At 45.4% G+C, this 17,635-nt stretch overlaps 1 protein-coding gene across 6 annotated transcripts in view; it reads right to left on the reverse strand.

The window, feature by feature from the left end:
• Positions 1–2,615: 2,615 nt before the first annotated feature.
• The window catches only part of MTSS1 (MTSS I-BAR domain containing 1), a 126,526-nt gene continuing 111,506 nt past the window's right edge, over positions 2,616–17,635 (reverse strand). For 2 of the 6 annotated variants that reach the window (XM_061995160.1, XM_061995164.1), the window contains 5 exons: positions 17,330–17,540; positions 8,390–8,584; positions 6,227–6,391; positions 5,750–5,912; positions 2,616–4,457 (listed from right to left, as the gene is read on the reverse strand). In XM_061995160.1, the coding sequence (XP_061851144.1) occupies positions 3,766–4,457; positions 5,750–5,912; positions 6,227–6,391; positions 8,390–8,584; positions 17,330–17,540 (1,426 nt within the window). In that variant the 3' untranslated portion in view covers positions 2,616–3,765. Of the gene's footprint in view, positions 4,458–5,749; positions 5,913–6,226; positions 6,392–8,389; positions 8,585–9,575; positions 9,696–17,329; positions 17,541–17,635 lie in introns of all 6 variants that reach the window. The other 4 variants (XM_061995165.1, XM_061995161.1, XM_061995162.1 and 1 more) reach the window with 4 other exon arrangements.

Genomic DNA, 17,635 nt, shown 5'->3' on the forward strand with positions numbered 1-17,635 from the left:
CCCACCTGACATCTGTCCTTTGTACCTGAAGGTCAGAGGACACTGAGCAGCTGAGGTGGGGGGTGCTGGTGCCAGAGGGAGCGGAGGAACTCAACTGTCAGACTGAAAAAGGGCTACAAACAACTGATGTTCCCAGAGAAGGAATGTGAGTTTTCAGGAGCAGGAGAAACAGATATACTGAGGGACAAGATGAAAGGGTAAGCAACTGAATGGAGAACAGTGTCCAGAGCCTGTCTGGCTCTGTGGAGAACGTGGGAGGAAGTAGAGGAAGATTAATTAACAATTTGTATCAGCCCCATAACTTGGTGCTGAGTACAGGCAGGATGGTACAGCAGGAGCCTCAAGGTACTGACAGCAGCAGACATGAGCCACGGTTGCTCCTGGAGTCAGGGTATTTCTAACCAAACACAAGCTTACAAAAACTGACTCTTGCTGCTTCTCACCTTCCTCCCAAACCCTGTTCTTGTGCTTTGCTCCTCAGGTACCTATAGTGAGAAAACATGCCAACACCAAACTACTTTTCACGTTACGTGTGATTTTGCATCCTCCCTTCCCCCTCAGCCAAGCAACCACAAGTGGTTTAATGTGTTGGTTTGGCATTTTTCTTCTAGAAAACAGGGCCAGAGCAGGCCCTTCTAAGTTTCAGGCACACCTGAGCAGGTCTGACTGATGTTCCCTGATGTGATGGATTACCATTCCCGCTCTCCATCCCAGCATTTAAAACACCACCACTCCCCACCCCACCATGAAAAACGTTTGCACATGTGGCTGCAAGTGAATGGAATTCAGTGTAGAAGCAGCAGAGACAAAAGTCAGGAGGAGAGTGCCTGGCCAAGCAGTATCTGAGCTACAGCCACCACTGAGGCTGGTGGGCTGGTCCTTGGCCAGCCACAGGTCCATCTTGGAGCTGGATGACATTGGCTCTATGGGACTTGAGGGAAACTTCTGACAGCTGCTCACAGGAGCCACCCTTGTTCCCCCCACTACCCCACCTTGCCACACAAACCCAGTACAATGGCAAATGGAAACCTCTGGACAAGAATGAATCTATCGCACTGGCAAGGAAATAAACTCAGCCCTTGCCTCATGACTGCAAGTGGGAGCTATGTCCTCAGTCTCTACCTTTGCTCCTGAGGAAGATGAACAAAAGCAAGTCTTCACTCTCAAGGGCCTATGGGAGTCGCAGTAGTGTTGTGCTGGATGAATTGTGGCTGTAGGCACAGGCTGTGTCAGCAGCAGGAGCTCTCCTCTGGCAAAAGGAACTGTGGCCCAGCACTGCAACAGGTGCACAAACATGGAGAGTGGTCTGCGCTTCCTGGCCAAGCAGCAATAGCAAGGGACAGAGAAATGGCATCAGTTAATAACGGGGATTCCCCCTGTCAGCAGTGCACACCAGTAAAACAGCTGCATGCAACTTGCATTTACTGATTTTTTTAATTCTCTTCCTTCCACAACACACAGATGAGACCCTGGCACCTGTGTGATCTGCACAAGGCTGACAAGGGACACCACTGCCATCCACAGCTCTGGAAGCAGGGAGTCTTTAAGAACCAAAATACTGAAGTTTTCCAGCAGTTCTTTATTTATAATGTAGGCTTAAGCAATCATTACAATGTAGAAGGGAGACACACTTACAGCAATTATTTATACCAGTTTAGAACAAAAAACTGCACAGGGAGAGGTCAACTCTCAGTACAAACTAGCAACTAAACCACAATAATTTACCATTAGAAACATTTTAATTTTTAGCTGTGACACTGCTTTTACAATATGCAAAAACACAAACAATAGAACTATCCAAAGTGTTTTGTCACGTTCTTTCTACATTGAATTTGGCAACATTTTATATTAAATTTTACTGATTATACTAACGTTTAAGAACTAAACAAGTGAAAAGCTGTACTCGGGTACAGTTACATCCATTTATTCCAAAGGTTTAAATAACACTTTTAACTATTGAGATTATCTCCTAGCAGTTTTTGTTTATGCAAAAACCATCTCAAAGCCTCATTTGCACAATGCATCAGCTACTGAATCAAGGTTGGTGGGCTACACCACAGGCACTACTGTTTCTTATATCCTGTAATAAGGAGCTTGTTTTTCAAAGAAAGGAAAGTTTCGTATTTTCTAAGATTCATGCCTTTTTTTTTTCCTTTTTGCTTTTAAGCCATAACAAAAAAGAAGTTAGCAACCACAGCAGTGTAAAATGTTATATAGCACACAGTGACTACACAGTTACGAGAAGTCTCACACCCAATGCAGTTATGTATTAAAGCATAAGAGGTTATGTCGGCAAGTCCAGAGCCAACAGAGATCTGCAGAGTGTGTGGTGGCCCCTGGGGTGGGTATCTCCCAGGCCCCCGCGTGCCTGAGGCTGCCCCATCCCAACATGGGCCGTGCCCCGGGGTCTGCACATTTCTGTCAGCTTTAGGAGACTGGTACTGCAGCAAGAACTTACTTTTACTTTAAGGAAAAAATCCAACTCTTAATAGTTCTATCAACAGCGTTCCAAAAAACATGACTTAAAGTACAAAACAAGAGAAGATAGCGGCCAGGCTCCCGGTATTATCAAAACCCCAGCATCCCTCCCCTCCCCCCCACCCTCCACCCCTGTCTTTTCGGTATTTAAGAAAAGCCAATCAACTGCCATTTAAAAGAAGTTAAGAAAAACAAGCCCCTGTATTGGAAAGGAACATTCGCAGTTTGTAAGCTCACAAGCTGGTTAATTGTCAAATTGTTCAGTGTTTCCTCAAAATATTTGGGCTTTCCAAGGTGCCCAGCCTGCTGGGCACAGTCAGAAAAAGGCAATTTGCTAAGATCTAAGAACTCCCTGCTTGCATTTGAAAAACGTTTTCACATTACTAACTGCCTTAAGCCTGTCGTCCTTTGTTGGTAACTGAGTGAAAGGATGAGTGGAGGAAGGTGAAGGTGGAAGAACTGAGCCTACACAGTTAAGGCTGCATGCATGTGACTGAGAGTTGTTGCTGTGCAGTCAAAAAAGAAACGTGGAAAATCCCCCCCAGTCTTTAAAACACCCTACAGAAACAAAACACTGCAATCCAATATGGCTTATTCTGACGCATTTACCATGAAGCTACTAGTAATTAATCCTACTAGGCTACTTTTGTGCAACAGCATCTGCTATTTCGATGGCATCTCCCTCCCCCCACTACTCCCCCCAAATACTCTACCGACTGCAGGTTTCTTCCTTGCATTACATATTGCTTTTATTGTCAATTTGTATTCCTGCTTTTCAATCTGGTTTGGTTTATAATACTTCAAGGAGGATCTGTTCCTTACAGCTTGATCTTTCAAATAAGTCCCATTGTTTTGTTTTGTGTGTTTACCCTATCGCAAGGCGCTCTACAAAAGCTTGCAAAAAAAGCCAGATTTCCGTTAGATCCCTTTGCTGAAGTGAACTACTTGACGTCTCGTGGGTTGTTTTTTTACTCCTATGATTTAAAACTTTACAAAGAGTTATAAAAAAGGTAAATGGGATTTGGCACCTTCAGAAAAAAAGTAAAAGTGTAACTTAGATCGAAAAAATGCAGAAACAAAATCGTTGATATTTACAAATTAAAACACCAGTGAAGATCATGTGTCACTACGCTCTGCCACCTCGCTTTCTCTTTCAGAGTACTCTCACACTGTCTGTCACCGAGTTATCTTAAAAAATTCATTGACTACAGGTTGGAATGGATAGAGACAAATTCATTCCCTCACAGTTCCTTCTCGGCGGCTGGTACTCTGGAAGCTTCCCCGCTCCTAGGAAATGCGAGGTGCCGAGCGGTCATTCGTGGTCGTCTTCTTCAGCTTGACGCCGCGCCGGATGGCGTTCAGCATATCCTCCCCTTGCGGCACATCCCCCGGGCTCAGCTCGCCGGGCTCGGGCTCGGGCTGGCCCGTGGCGGGGGCCGCGCCATCCCGCTCGCCCTCCTCGCCCTCACCCTCGGCAGCCGCCTGCCTCTGCTCGTCGGCGGCGCTCAGTTTCTGGCCCGGCGGCGGAGGGTTGACGGAGGCTTGTCCGCTCCACGAGGACGAGGGCATGCTGGTGACGGCTTGGCCGCCGTCTCCCGCCGTCGGCGACTCGGGGCTGTGCTCCGGGCATTCTTCGGTGCCGGCCAGGGCGCCGGGCGGCCCCCCCGGCACGTCGGGGACGGTCGGCGTTTTGACGGGAATCACCGGCGTCTTGATGGGGATGGGCCCTCCACCGATGGTGCCGCGCCGGACCGAAGGCTTGGTGGAGGGCGTCCGTCTGATGGTGGCCACGCCAGGGGTGACGATGACGGGCCCCAGCGTGGTGGGCAGACCTGCGGTGGAAGCGGGACGCTTGGTTTGAAACATTCTGCGATAGGACTGGCTAATGTCGCTGTTTCTTGGGATGGTGGAAGATTTGTCAAACTCCTGTTGCTCTGCCTCCTGGTCACCACTCACAGAGAAATAATCATAATCTGAAACTGATGCCAAAAGACAGAGTTAGGAAGAAGCTGGAGGAGACAGGTGAGTCACGTCAGGAAGTCCAAAGGAGCTATAACCACAAAAGTATACGTACAGAACCAAAAAAGCCTGGAGGTCAATAGCAATTCAGAGAGGTCCAATTGCAATGCAGCAATTCCTCTAGAAGGAAGGAAGCCTGAGCTATCGTGAGCAAGACTCTCAGACTGCAGGGCTGGAGGCTGGCACTGCAGCAACTGACCCTAAAGCTGCGGGGTGCCCGTGTCCCTCGTCCAAGAGATCGAGAATGGCACACACTCAGTGCCTCCTCTGGAAAGAACTGATCCAGTAACGAAGACTCGGTGTTTGTTGCTAACATTAAGATAACAAAACTATCACCCTACACAATAGTACTTGTAGAAGCAAATACTTAAACCAGTTGGTGACTAGGTGGTGTACTTTAGGTTAGGCAACATGGGGCTTGGGGGACTGTGTACCGGCAGTTTCAGCAGCAAGTCTGCTTATTTTGCAGAGTAAATCTCAGCTGGCAGACTCTGCTCTAATAATTGCATCAGGTTCCTTCCTTTCTTTCCATGTAACTGCTGAACCAAGCAAGGCCCTCAGCAAGCCCTGCAGCCTCTTGTGACTGCACAGCACGACCGACCTCTGCTGAGCAAACAAGGCAGCTGCTGAACTGCAAACACCAAACTCAGTCCCCCTCAGCTTGCTGCTGGTTCTGAAACAGGGTACAAAACCCAACACCTCATTGAAGCTCCCCAGGTATGCCCGAGTTAAGGTCTCCAATGGATTCTTCTTCCAGTTACAAAATTTCTGCTTAGGTAGAAAATAAAAGATCACAAAGAGAAAGGAGCAGCAGATCCAGAGTACTGACAGAGCAGGAAAGCAAGGCTTGTGAGTGCCTACTAGCTAAGACAATAGCTCAGAACAGACACTACTACCACGAGAAGTGCATGATGCAATACCAGGTGTCATTCCCCTTAACCCATGGGATACAATTCCAGCTTTTGCTTTGAAATGGTGCCATTCTTAAGCTAAACTTCATTCTTGTGACGCACAAGAAAATGCAGTCATTCAGTATACCAGGCAAGACTTCAGCTTTCTATCCAGTTAATAAGTCCAGCTGTATTCCAAGCTGGAAAAAAACTTCACAACAGCAACATTCACCCCTTTCTCCCCAGCTGACTACAATGGTAGCCAGCCATAGCTGCTGGAATACAGCTCCTTGGCACCGTGGGGCAAGTGCTTGATGGCCAGGCCGGGAACCCCTGACAAATAACATCTCTTGGGTAGGTACCTTGAGATGGGATCGTGTCCTCTGAACAGCACGGGGTTGTTGTCTGGGTGCTGTAGCCGCTGGAGCACTGCAGGGAATCCCGACTGCTCCTCTGGGTGTCCAGCTGCAGCCCTCTCGTCAGAGCGAGCGCCAGCTCCTCGCAGGCCTCCATCTCCTCACCCTGCTGCTTACACACAGAAACGAGACTCAGTACCTTGAGAAGGGTTTCTTAGTCTCCACCAACTTTTAGCTGCTTCTCCTCCCAAGCAGAGCTTGTCACCATCACGACCCAAAAGGATTGTGCCCAACCATTTACTAAGGCTTCAAAGAGACAGAGGCCTCTTTGGCTACCATTGCTGTCCAAACGCCACGCTCACTGAGCGCCCCACCACCTCAGATAAACACACACCAACACGAAGCACGGCGCAAAAGCACCGGCAGGAGCTGGCACACATACTTCCTTTGCACCAAACAGCATACTCAAAACTCAAGCCTCACCCTCGTGGCAGCTGACACGGTCATGCTCCGGGGTCTCTGGGCCTCCTCGGGGGGCAGGGGAGCCCCGCTCTGAGCTCCTCCATTGACGTCTGGTTCGCGCTTCTCCTTGCGACGTTGCAACGTGTTCACCATCGGCTGATCGTACGGGCCGGGCTTGGCCCAGTCCTAAGGAAACGTGCTTGTCAGTGGGAGCTTCCATCAGCAATTGTGCTTTAATTACATGTCAAACTATGCACAAAAGGGCAATTTTAATGTATCAAACTGTATGTGCCTTCCTGAATGAGGCCAGAGAAGAATTAATTTGGAGGAGATTCAAAATCTTCACTTATAAAACCTATTGAAGGGAATCTACATTTCCTATTCTACTGAAGTGTTCTCACATGTAGGTATTTCACACTTTAACACTCTGGTTTTCTCTAAATGAAATCCCATAAAGCCTGCATTTTCAGAAGATCAAATGCAAAAATCACTGGCACACAGCAGAAAATACACATAAATGCCCAATCAGCAACGTAACTGTTCTACGTGTACACAAGTTCTCCTCTTCCCTGCTGTTAATGCATGCCTTCAATTCTGAAAAACTGGGCTTGAACAGATTTTTGATACACAGCAGAGGAGCAAGCTACTCCAAGTAATCTCTCAGTTTACTTGCTAGCTGAAATTCAGTTTACAATAATGATCTTTACTGAAGACTAACTTTGCTCTGAATTCCTGGTGCCAAATTTCAAACAGAAATGCCTCAGGCCATGAGGGCATATTCACTCAGGGCTCTATTAAGCAAAGTCCTGAGGGTGTCCAGAAACCACACGTTGCACACAAAGAGCAGGACTGACTGGTCACCTGTGCTGGGGCTCTGACCCACTGCTAAGCAGCAGCACCCCAAATGTGAGCTGCTGCAGAGGCAAGCCCAATCCTAAAAGCGTTTTCCCTCACCAAGACAAGGGGCATTTTAAAAATAAAATTAGAAGAAATGACTTGTGGGTCAGAACTGTCCCTCCCCAGCCCCAGCCCCAGCCTCTGCACTGCCTCTCCACACTGGGACACATGATGGCTTTTACTGATGGGTCTCTGCCCAAGGACTGAGCGGTGCAAGGCAGCTCTACTGTACTGCTTCAGGCCTCTTGTGCAGACACACACAAAACTCTGCTTTGCCTTAACAGCTGTGTCTCCGCTTTAAGTGTTTTGCTGTAAAATATACTGGCAAAGTACTTCTAGCATAGACACAACCAATAACCCTCAAGCCCCAAGACTACAGCAGCCGCCCTCTGTGTGTGTCTCAACAGTCTCTTGCTGCTGGAGGGAGAGATGAGGGGGGTCTGCAACAAGGTAGCTCAATTTTCATGTATAAGAAGGTCCCACAGTGCATATGCAGTACCATGTAATCACCCACAGGCATCTAAGACCTGTGCAGCTACTATCAACTCCACATTAGCCTTGTCAAGATTCAGGGTTACAAGAGACCTTTTCCCCTTGCTCCGGGGCAGAGTCTCCCAGGGCAATCTCCTGGCAGGGAAGAGGGTCAAGAATCTGACAGGTCAGACATTTGATACCATGGAAGATCCAGCTGGAGCAACTGAAAGAAGTTACTGCACTCTGACTTTTCTCACCCAGGAGAGCAAAACAAGGTGGGTGAGCACTTTCAGTCCGTGGCAGTCAAGCCAGGGCTGCTTCAGCCATCACTTTGGTTTGCCGGGTGACCAGCGCCTTCTGAAAGCACTCCAGCTTGATCTGCCCACAGCCAAGGCGGGGGCCAGGCAGGGAGGAGATCCTGTTGTTCCATGTACGGTTTCACTAAGCCCAGGGGATGCCAAGGCTGCACCTTCCTGCTCAAGTGAACACTTTGACAGTGCTAAACAAGTTCTTTTCTCGCTGAATAGAGCCCAGAGTGCTTTCAGCAACGCTATAGAGTTCAACTATTCCTTCCTACCTACGTGGTACCAGCTTTAATATATTTTAGGTAGTGCCAGAATCGTCAAGATCATTCAGGAATACCCACTACCAGATTTTAGGTCTCTGATTATCCCCCACGCAGTGCCCATTCAGAGTGATATTAAACAGAGCAAATCAACGCGTAATTACATGGATTGAAAGGTAGCAACAACTGCCATGTGCACACTGTTGGTATGAGGAGGTGAGGACTGCCACAACAAAAGGAACACAAACCTTCCAGCTAGGGATCTTAGATGATGGTAACATGCCTGGCCCAATGGTGTAATAATGAACGTAGTCTGGAAGGAGGGCTGAGGGAGCCCGAGTCCACGCGCGGGAGACAGGCGGGAAATGAGGGAAAGGACCTGCACCAACTGAAGCTACGGATGGGTCACTTGATAAACTACAGTGATAAAACCCATTAGACAACTGGAAACGAAACAAATAAACAAAAACAGAGAAATTAATATAACAGAATGAATATGAAAATATACTGTGACTCAGATGTTCTAGGGAGAAAACTTCCACATCGTAAAACAAAAGAAAGAAAAAGCTTAGCTTTGCTGCAAATAAACAACAACCAAAATCTGATACAATGCTTGGCTCAGAAGTGAGATTGCTTGAAAATTGTTATTTTGGTATAACAAATTTCAGACATCAGTCTAGCAGGCACTGTCTCCAGGCTGAGCAGCTTTGCCTTCTGTCCACGAATGCGACACAGCGCGAGGAAGCCTTTGCGATTTAGGTACCCTGCAGACTGCGGACACAGAAACAAAACATTGCCAATCCTGGAGGCATTTATTCTGTGGAGATGGACAGAGAGGAGAAGCATACGGCCTGTGAACGTGACCTGCTCTGGCTGTGTGATGATATGGATGAAAAAGAGAAAACCCCAACAGCAAGGATTTACCAGATGAGAATGGAGACCGCTATCACTTCCTCCAGAACTTATTCCAACCATGTGTGTTTTGTTTTCCTTTTTGTTTTTGTTTTTGTTTTGTTTGTTCCTTTCCCAATTGCTCAGTGCAATGTGTGCTACCTAACGAGAGAGAAGGGAGAAGCCACAAACAGTACAATCTGGGCGAGATGCTCTTTGTTAAGTAACCAGCTGGGTTTAGGCAGCATTCCACAATCTCTTTGAGTAGAAAAGGTGGATAATGAGCTGTTCTTAGAAAAATCACCTTTCTAAAATGCCCAATTTGTAGCTTTCCACTAGCAGCTAGTTTGAAGGCAAGTGTTGCTGTGGTTTATTCAAACAGATTCACTTCTAAGGGAGCGTGCAACAGTTCCTATTCTCATCTTCACAGAGAAGAATCCTGGCTGTGTCCCATGCATGTGTCTCTTTTCTTTTTGTTCAAACATTGCTGGGTTTGGGTAACGAGCTAGTAGGTTTGTATGTCTTTGAGATGAAGTTTTTCACCTTATCTGTGGAGGCCCAAGCCCCCATGGTGGAGCCTGAGCTGACTGAGGTGGGGGAACTGCACTCGCTCACTGACTGGCAGGTTTCAGAGGCTTCTGAAGAGGCAGAGCTGGACGAATTCTGCAGCGTAAAACAGCACCGCAAGGCGGGGGAGGGATACACAAGCCACCAGAAAAGAAAAGAAAACACAAACCAAAAAAAAGAGACAAAAAGCACATACACAGAGACACACACAGGAGAGAGGGAAGGATGAGAAAAGCAAAGGGTTAGGGTTTTAAAAATCAATTTGAAACTGCTCAAAACCATTGCTAATGTTCAGGAAATCTACGAGAAACAAAATAAGCCATTTGCTTAATGCGAGAACTTGCCACGCTGCTTGAGAATGAGGCAAGCGAGGCAGCAATCTCAACTCCTCATTGCAACCTCAGCAGCTCAATTCTGTCAGCTGTCTCAGAGCAAGAAGCTGAGGGTACCTACAGTCCAAACATGCAATATACTGAGACAACTGGTTTATACAGAAAAGCAGATCATCAGTACTTCAAAGACACAAAGTTTAGATTTCAAACACAGAGCAGCAAACGTCACTTACTTCCCCAAGTTCTCAGATATTCTGAGCTGCAAAAGTACTTGTGAAAAGCTCATCTTTGTTACAGAACGCAGAAAGAAGTGATACTTACCAGTCTGGAGGTTTCCAAAGTGCATTATGTGTATGCATGTGCCTCAGTGAGCAGTATGCATACACCTAAAGCACTCTGACTCATGCTTTTCGGCCCAGCAGCCGATTTGGAGGTACACGTACTCTGCTGAGAGCCTAAGTGATGCCATGTGCTTGCCACCTGCTTTCTCTTAAAAGCAGAGACAGGAACTATCAGGGGCTTGGATGGAGACTGAAGGAAAACATGGGACAGAGTGTCCATCAAACATGTCAAATATTTTGCTCCTAGCTGGGGACTTCTCTTCCAAATATCAGTGCATTCCTTTACGTACATTTGCTGACCTCTACAAGAGCATGTGATTTCCCTACAGGCAAGTCAAGGTAACATGTGGATCATTTTACCAACTACAATGCCTTTATACATCTCCCACTTGAAAGTGACATCCCTCTCAGTAGGGTTATGCATGCAGGTCCAGCACAGTGCTTGGAAATAAATACTGGCAAAAAACACTGGCAAAATTGTCAGGGCAGTACTGAGCTCTCTTCACTGTCAGGAAATTCAACACTAACTCATCCTTTGGTAGTCCAAGACCTGTAAAGCAAGTCTATCCCCAGCATTTTACTTTATGACAGCAGAGAGAACGTGCTCATGTATGAAGTTTGAGTTGCAAAGCCTCACATTTCAAGGAATGACATTTGAAGAGGAAGGGAACTCTTATCAGAGATAAAAATCTCATCAGTTTACCTTAGATGAGACCTTGGGGTAAGTTTGCAATACAAAGATAGTGGGATAAGAAGCACTGTAGAGAAGTAATTACTCCTGACATTCAGAAGATGTCTCATGGCTCACTAGAAACTATATAAAGGAAATGTATAGCTAAGTGCCTAGGTAAAAGGAGATGCTGATCACCATAAGAATTCTGCTGAAGACTACTGAGGCTGCTGGGAAGCCAATGCAGCATCAGCATCTTGAACAAACTGGGTTTAAGTGAAACTTGGCAAAGGCTGTTGAGATTTTTTTAAGAATATGTAATGGTTTGGATTCTTTTACAGAAATAACACACATCCCATCTCCTGCTGACATGAGATCAGATCTGCTGGCAACTTGGCAAATGCGTTTAAGGTACAAGCAAGCCCAGCAAGGGAGGCTCATGTGTTTGAAGTGCAGTAAGAGTTGAGGTGAACATAAGATGAGAAGAAACTACAAAAAAGACATGTAGCTGTTAAGGAGAAAAGTGTATGTAGTGGAGTAGCTGGTGATGCAGTGGCTTGCAACTCCTTTTACAGGAAAAAACCTCTTACAGGAATATCAACAAACATGAGCTGCAGCTGATTCTGCCATCAGACTGAAGTACAGTATACTAAATGGAGACAAGCCTATTTTTTCTGACCTTTGAGAAAAATACATTATAGAAAATAAGCTTTTACACTAAAACTGCAGAGTTCTGCCCAACATTCTAGGTAGCTCAGCAAAAGAAACTGCTCAAGAAGCCACAAGAGAACACTCACACTAGTGTTAATACTTTGGTCAGGGAAAAACATGTAAAAGAAAAATGTGATCTCAGAAAATGCTTTCTGAAGCCTCATGCTTCTTAAAGACCCTCCAAGGTCTGCATCCTCTGCACATGGCAGGCACACAGTGAAGGGGCTCAGTTCCAAGCATGGCATCATGTCACCAGGGATGACAGGTGTGAATCTGGAGTTCACATTGGATAGATTATTCCTGTTTACAATCCAGAAACTTCACAAGATTATGTCAAGTACTGGTAGAAATGGGTCATAAGTCAGGTTTAAGAGCAACAAAGCTACATGTAACAAGTAGATGGAAAATGGCTAAAAATGCAAATCCTGAAGATGTAAAGAATTTTTTCAACTTACTCAGCACATGGGGGAAAAAGATTGTAACTGATGAACTTATTTTTGCAATAAAGTGACTCCAAGATGAAAAAAAGATGAAAGAAAGGACTCTTCTACTAACTCAGCGTGGCCATTTCAGCAGGCAAAGCTGCACAAAGGTTGCACCAAGATGCCCTAGGGAGGACCCCTTGGTAGTTAAAGGAAATGCAAGCAGTAGTGGTAAGGAAACAGGATCTCTTCACCTTGAGAAGCTTGCATGGCACAGGGAAGGGAAACCTATGGTCTTGCTAAAAAAGGATTAGAACAGTGAGAAAATGGCAGAGAGGGAGGCTTCTGCCTTGAACTCCTGAAGGAAGAGTGTAAAGAAAACAGGAGTGGGAGCAAGTCAAAGGCTGCCTAGATCAGACCACAGGAACAGTCATGAATGGTTGAACCTGGGTGTGGGAAACATTCCAAACCCACCTGGATGAGTTCCTGTGTGACCTACTCTAGGTGGTGCTGCTCTGGCAGGGTGGTTGCACTAGATGGTCTCTGGAGGTCCCTTCCAACCCTCAAGATTCTGTGATTCTGTGTGAAATACAGACCACCCTTAATTTCTTAGCAGAAAGTACCTGAGGGGCTGGAGACTGCACAGTTTATTGCTTGGGCCAAAGGTCTCCCAGCTTCTATGTGCTTGTTCTCGCTGCACATCCCCTGGCACACGTGCTCCTGGGAGCACATGCACAGGCAAACACTGGGCAGAGCAACTTCTGGTCCACATCCCATGGGGTGAGAAATATCACTATTGGGTTTTTTTCCAACTTATTTTAGCCAAGTCCTTTTAGAAATGATTGTTTAGTTTGAATCACTTTAGCTATTTTAACCCTGGGGGACTTTTTTGTTTGTTTTCCACAGCTGTGATGATGGTGGTTCTGCTCTGCTCTCAAAGCATCTTCTGAGAAAACAACTTCAAAGTTAACAGCATCAGCTGAAAGTTAAAACTGTGCTCTGCACAGTAACAACCAGTTCCTCAAAAGGACAGGAAGCTATCTAGCTCAGTATCTGGTCTCTCAGATATTGTGCCACAGCTTGTTTCTGGATGGTGTCCCAATGCTTAGTGGGGTCTGTATGAATTCCAGCAAGGATATTCAGAAAAACAAACAAAAAGGCTGTATTTTGGGCTACTGGACTGTAGGATTGTATTTTCCATCTGTTGTCCTACTAACCTACAAAAGGACAGCAGTTCTCTTGGATTATTGGCAGCCTTTGTTTGCTACATTTTCCACTCAAATACAGTGCTGCTTTCTTAACCCCTTCCCTTCCTCAACTACTAGACAGAGCTACCTGGGCAAAGGACCAAATCCTAATGAAGTGCTTGGTCCAATGTCCCTCTACAGCCAGTGGAAGATGTCTCAGTTACCTTCAGAAAGCTTTGGATTGTGATTCAAGGTCACCTCCTCAATTTGTCTCAATTCCATTACCATGTCTCCAGTGACTCCTCTTTTCTAGTCAGGGACAAACTGTTGGGAAACTTGGCTTTGGAATGGAAGACACAATTTAGGATACACAAATACCTGGTGATAATTTACAGATGTATCTCAGTTATTTGGGGATTTTTTTGGTTTTGTTTTTTTAAGGTCTAATTTGGGAGCATCTCTTAATTTACATGGAAAACTGAATAGTTGTGACAATATATTTCCCCTGTTCTAACTTCAAGCTATTTCAAGCAGCGGAGCTTCCTCAAAACTGGGATCTTCCCAGCTTGCTAAGCTGTACACACAGAAGCAAGTTCACATTCTGTTTAGGGAAAGTGTTTTCCAGAATATTCTTACGATAAAGACTTAGTTCTCTGCTGTTTGACAGCACATGAACAGGGTTTTTTTCTCTTCTTCATCTTCTTATTTCTCTCCCTTTGCTTTCAACCCGACAAAGTTGTAAAATCCAGCTGTATATTGCTTCCAGTATACACTGTTCACTCCAAGTCCAGTGGACCCTTCTATTATTATCCCCCTAAATCAAACATAACTGTATTACTACCTTACTACTTTATCACAGATACTCCCAGACCTCACTTTGTCTGCTACACAGGGCAATGTGTGGGTTTAGCAGCACCAGCCGTGTTCAATATCCATCCAAGAGTTCCTCTGTGCTCCCAGGAGCAGGTCTGTCAGAAGGGCTCTACATGGCTTTGTTACATGCCATGGGCAATGTTGGCCATGGCTGACCTCAAATCTGGCATTTAGAGAAACTGTTCTGCTTCAGAAAGAGACCTGTAATGCTTTGCCAACTGTTCAGCTATACCCAAATGTACTTGCCTAATCAAGATTAAAGCCTTTTACAGCGACCTTTCCACATGTACAGCTATCTGTTACAGGCTAACACCTTCACTCCCAGTGTGTTAAGAGCAACACTGCAGAAAAAAGATTGTACTAAATCAGTGTAAAGGCAGAGTCTCATTTTGTAAATGCTCTTTTCCCTGTCTTCTATGCAGAGTGTGATAATTGTAAAGAATTTACTACTCAGCAACTACAGGCTGAAAAGCAGTCCTCATTTGCCAGTCATCTCTCCTCTGGTATAGTCTGCATCTTGCTTAAATCTCTTCTTATTCCTTGTATGAGATGTCTTTTTTTTCCCCACCATCTGTGATTCTGAATAAATTCAGTTTAATTTTCAGTGACGTTTGACTAAAATGTGGGTAAGAGCATAAAAGCTTCACATAGCTCATATATTCTCATTCCTGTAGTATGGGAATTTTACATAGCCTCCTTCTACTTATTTTAACATCCATTATTAAAAGAAAACAGGCTTGGTTGCCTCAATAGGTACCACAGCATGTAGCTGGCAAACATCAGCAAAGTGTCCACCTGCACAAGATCTATAGCTTTTCATTTCCTTTGTTGATTCCAGAGCTTGCTTTTTGTTTTCCCAGTGTCACTACTAGAAATAATGACATCAGTGTTTTAGAAACAGCAGCCGAGATCACTGCTCCTCCCCACCCACCCAGCACCGAGCCTCAGAAGCACGGTACCACGAGGAAGATCTGTCAGTTGGTTAGAGACACACAACATGAAATAACGCTGCCGATTGAACAGCTTCTCAGTAAGCTCACGATCACAATTACCTGTCAGCACAACACACACAATTTACTCAGTGCTGAACATACAAAGCGAGACACTTAAGCAGAGATGAAGCGGCCAGGCAATGATCTGTTACCTTTTCCTCTGAGTAAAGGTATACAGAACTAGAGACACACAGAGCACGTACCTATTTGTTCTACCAACACACTACACTTGTCAAGGCAATGCCGCACCACTGCAGCCTCCTACAGCTCATGAATAGCTCGAGTGATGCTTGGATCGGTTTGCAACCTTATGGACAGTTTCTAAAATGAAGTGGAAGCGTATGAACTTTGCTGGTGTAAATCAGCGAGGCTCCCATCAACTTTCAGGATGTTCTGCCAGCTGATTTCAGCTTAAGTTCTCTCCCCTGCTTCATTAACAAGGGGTCCTTGCAAAGAGAGGTGTTGGGTTTTTCACATGCTAAGGGCGATTGCAAAGTTACATCCTCATCTGAAAACACAGCATCATCGTGCAGCTCGCTGCCCTTTTATGCAGGTGCAGTCGATACTAAGAAAGCCAAAGATGATGCTAGCATTTGTAACTGATGCATGTACCTTAAAAGTCAACTTCCTTACCTTGTTACTATTCCACTTTATTATTGCTCATTTACTTTTTCTGCATTTCATTTAGGTTAGCCATAGCCAATCTAAACAAAACATCCTTTTTATTAGTGTGCACAGAGTTCTTCAGGATGTCACCTATTAAAACATGCTGGTGTGTCCAGACTGGGGACAGTGCAGAAGATGAATTCATTTGAAAAGAAAACATTTCTATTAAAATGGAAGAGGTAAATACATTAAAAACTTGTGGAGCTTCCCTTGCAAACATGTTCCAAGCCTAAATGAACCAGCGTTGTTCTGGATGATACCTTAAAAATGTCACTAAGGGTGCTACTTACTAAATATTCTGCAAAAGGTATGGGTCTGTGTGCTGTCAAAGGCAGCCTAGGAGTAGAACTGGTAGCTGCTTGAGGACTGTGAGGACTAAAACCCCTCTACTCTCCACCTATGCCTACAAAACCACCTGCTCCCCAACACATACAAAGGAGCACAACTACGTTTATTGAACTAACGGGCAATCTTCTCCAGTGACCTCAGGGTGTATTAAAATTGAGTAATGCTCAACAACAGGATATTACATCCATCTCAGTTTCTAACTAAAATTTCCAGTAGGATTTGTAAGAGGAGATGGCAGTTCAGCCTTGCTTAAAAAATACTGTAGTTGCTGTGGGGTCTGTTAAAAAGCCCTCAAAACAGAGAACAGAATTCAGGTGCTGGAAGATGTATGCCACAGAGGTATGCAAACCTCTGCCTGCAGGTGGCCAGCTAGTTTTTGTAAGAGTGATGCCATGAACAAATAAAGCAGCAACTTCCTTCTGCAGACCAAGAAATGCTCTGGGAGAGTTTTGTTTATATTTCCCTTAGTTTGACTGGGTTCAGGACATTATCATATATGACTACACAAACACTAATTTCTTATGAATTGCATAAAGAATTAAAAAAATCTCTCTCATTTTCATGCAGAAAACTTATTTCTGCAAGGTGCTCAATTGAGAGTCAAAAAGAACAAGCCTATCCATGGAAAGGGATGTCATAAAACCCAGCAAAACTAATTACATATGACACTGCTAATTACACTTTGAAAATTCCAGTCCCTTTGCAGGGGAGGATTAAAAATAGTCTCCCTGATGCTGAAGCCACTAGTATCAATACTAAGGCTGTCAGAAGGCTGCTCTGGCACTGATATCTGCCCATTAAACAGAAAATAGCCAGCAGATACTGACAACTTGCAATCTCTTCAGGATATTAACTGGTGACCTCAGTAGGTAAAGTGAATATTATTCCCCCTGTAAGGTGGGTCATCTTGCCCCTTGTCTGTATGTATCTGAAAGTTAGGCATCTATGCTCCCCCTGGGGCCAGAGTGACTCATCCCTTTCTTCAGCATTAACTGCAAAAGCAGCATAAATCACTCCAACTAGAGGCCCAACTTTGAGATGGTTGAAGTGCAGCGAGACAAAGCCTACTCTCAGTGTTTATCCTGGCTCTGAAGTACCCCAAAATCACAGCAGATCCCTTCTGTAAAGTGAGCCAAGTTACAGAGTCCAGCTCACACTCAGGGTTTTTTATCTCATGCTTGCACGTACCTGGTTAGGTGCTTCTGGTGGCATGGGGGATGGCGATTTGGACTGGAAAGCATCCTGGGACATGAATCCAGAATCATGGGAGGACACACTGGACAGCCTCATGGGTGCCTGCTGAGGCAGATTGGAGCTGCGATAGCGATAGTGTGAACTAGGTGAGTGCGAGTGCGAGCCACTGGACCGGGAATCACTACTGTTAACGCTGTTCAGACTGCTGTGAGAGACAAAAGGAACAAAGAAAGGAAAGGGGAGAGGAAAAGACACAAGGGAGGGGTGGGGAGAGACCCATATACAGTACAATTAACATTC

Source organism: Colius striatus, chromosome 4 (genome assembly GCF_028858725.1).
Source record: "Colius striatus isolate bColStr4 chromosome 4, bColStr4.1.hap1, whole genome shotgun sequence".
In the NCBI taxonomy this organism is placed as follows: Eukaryota; Metazoa; Chordata; class Aves; order Coliiformes; family Coliidae; genus Colius; species Colius striatus.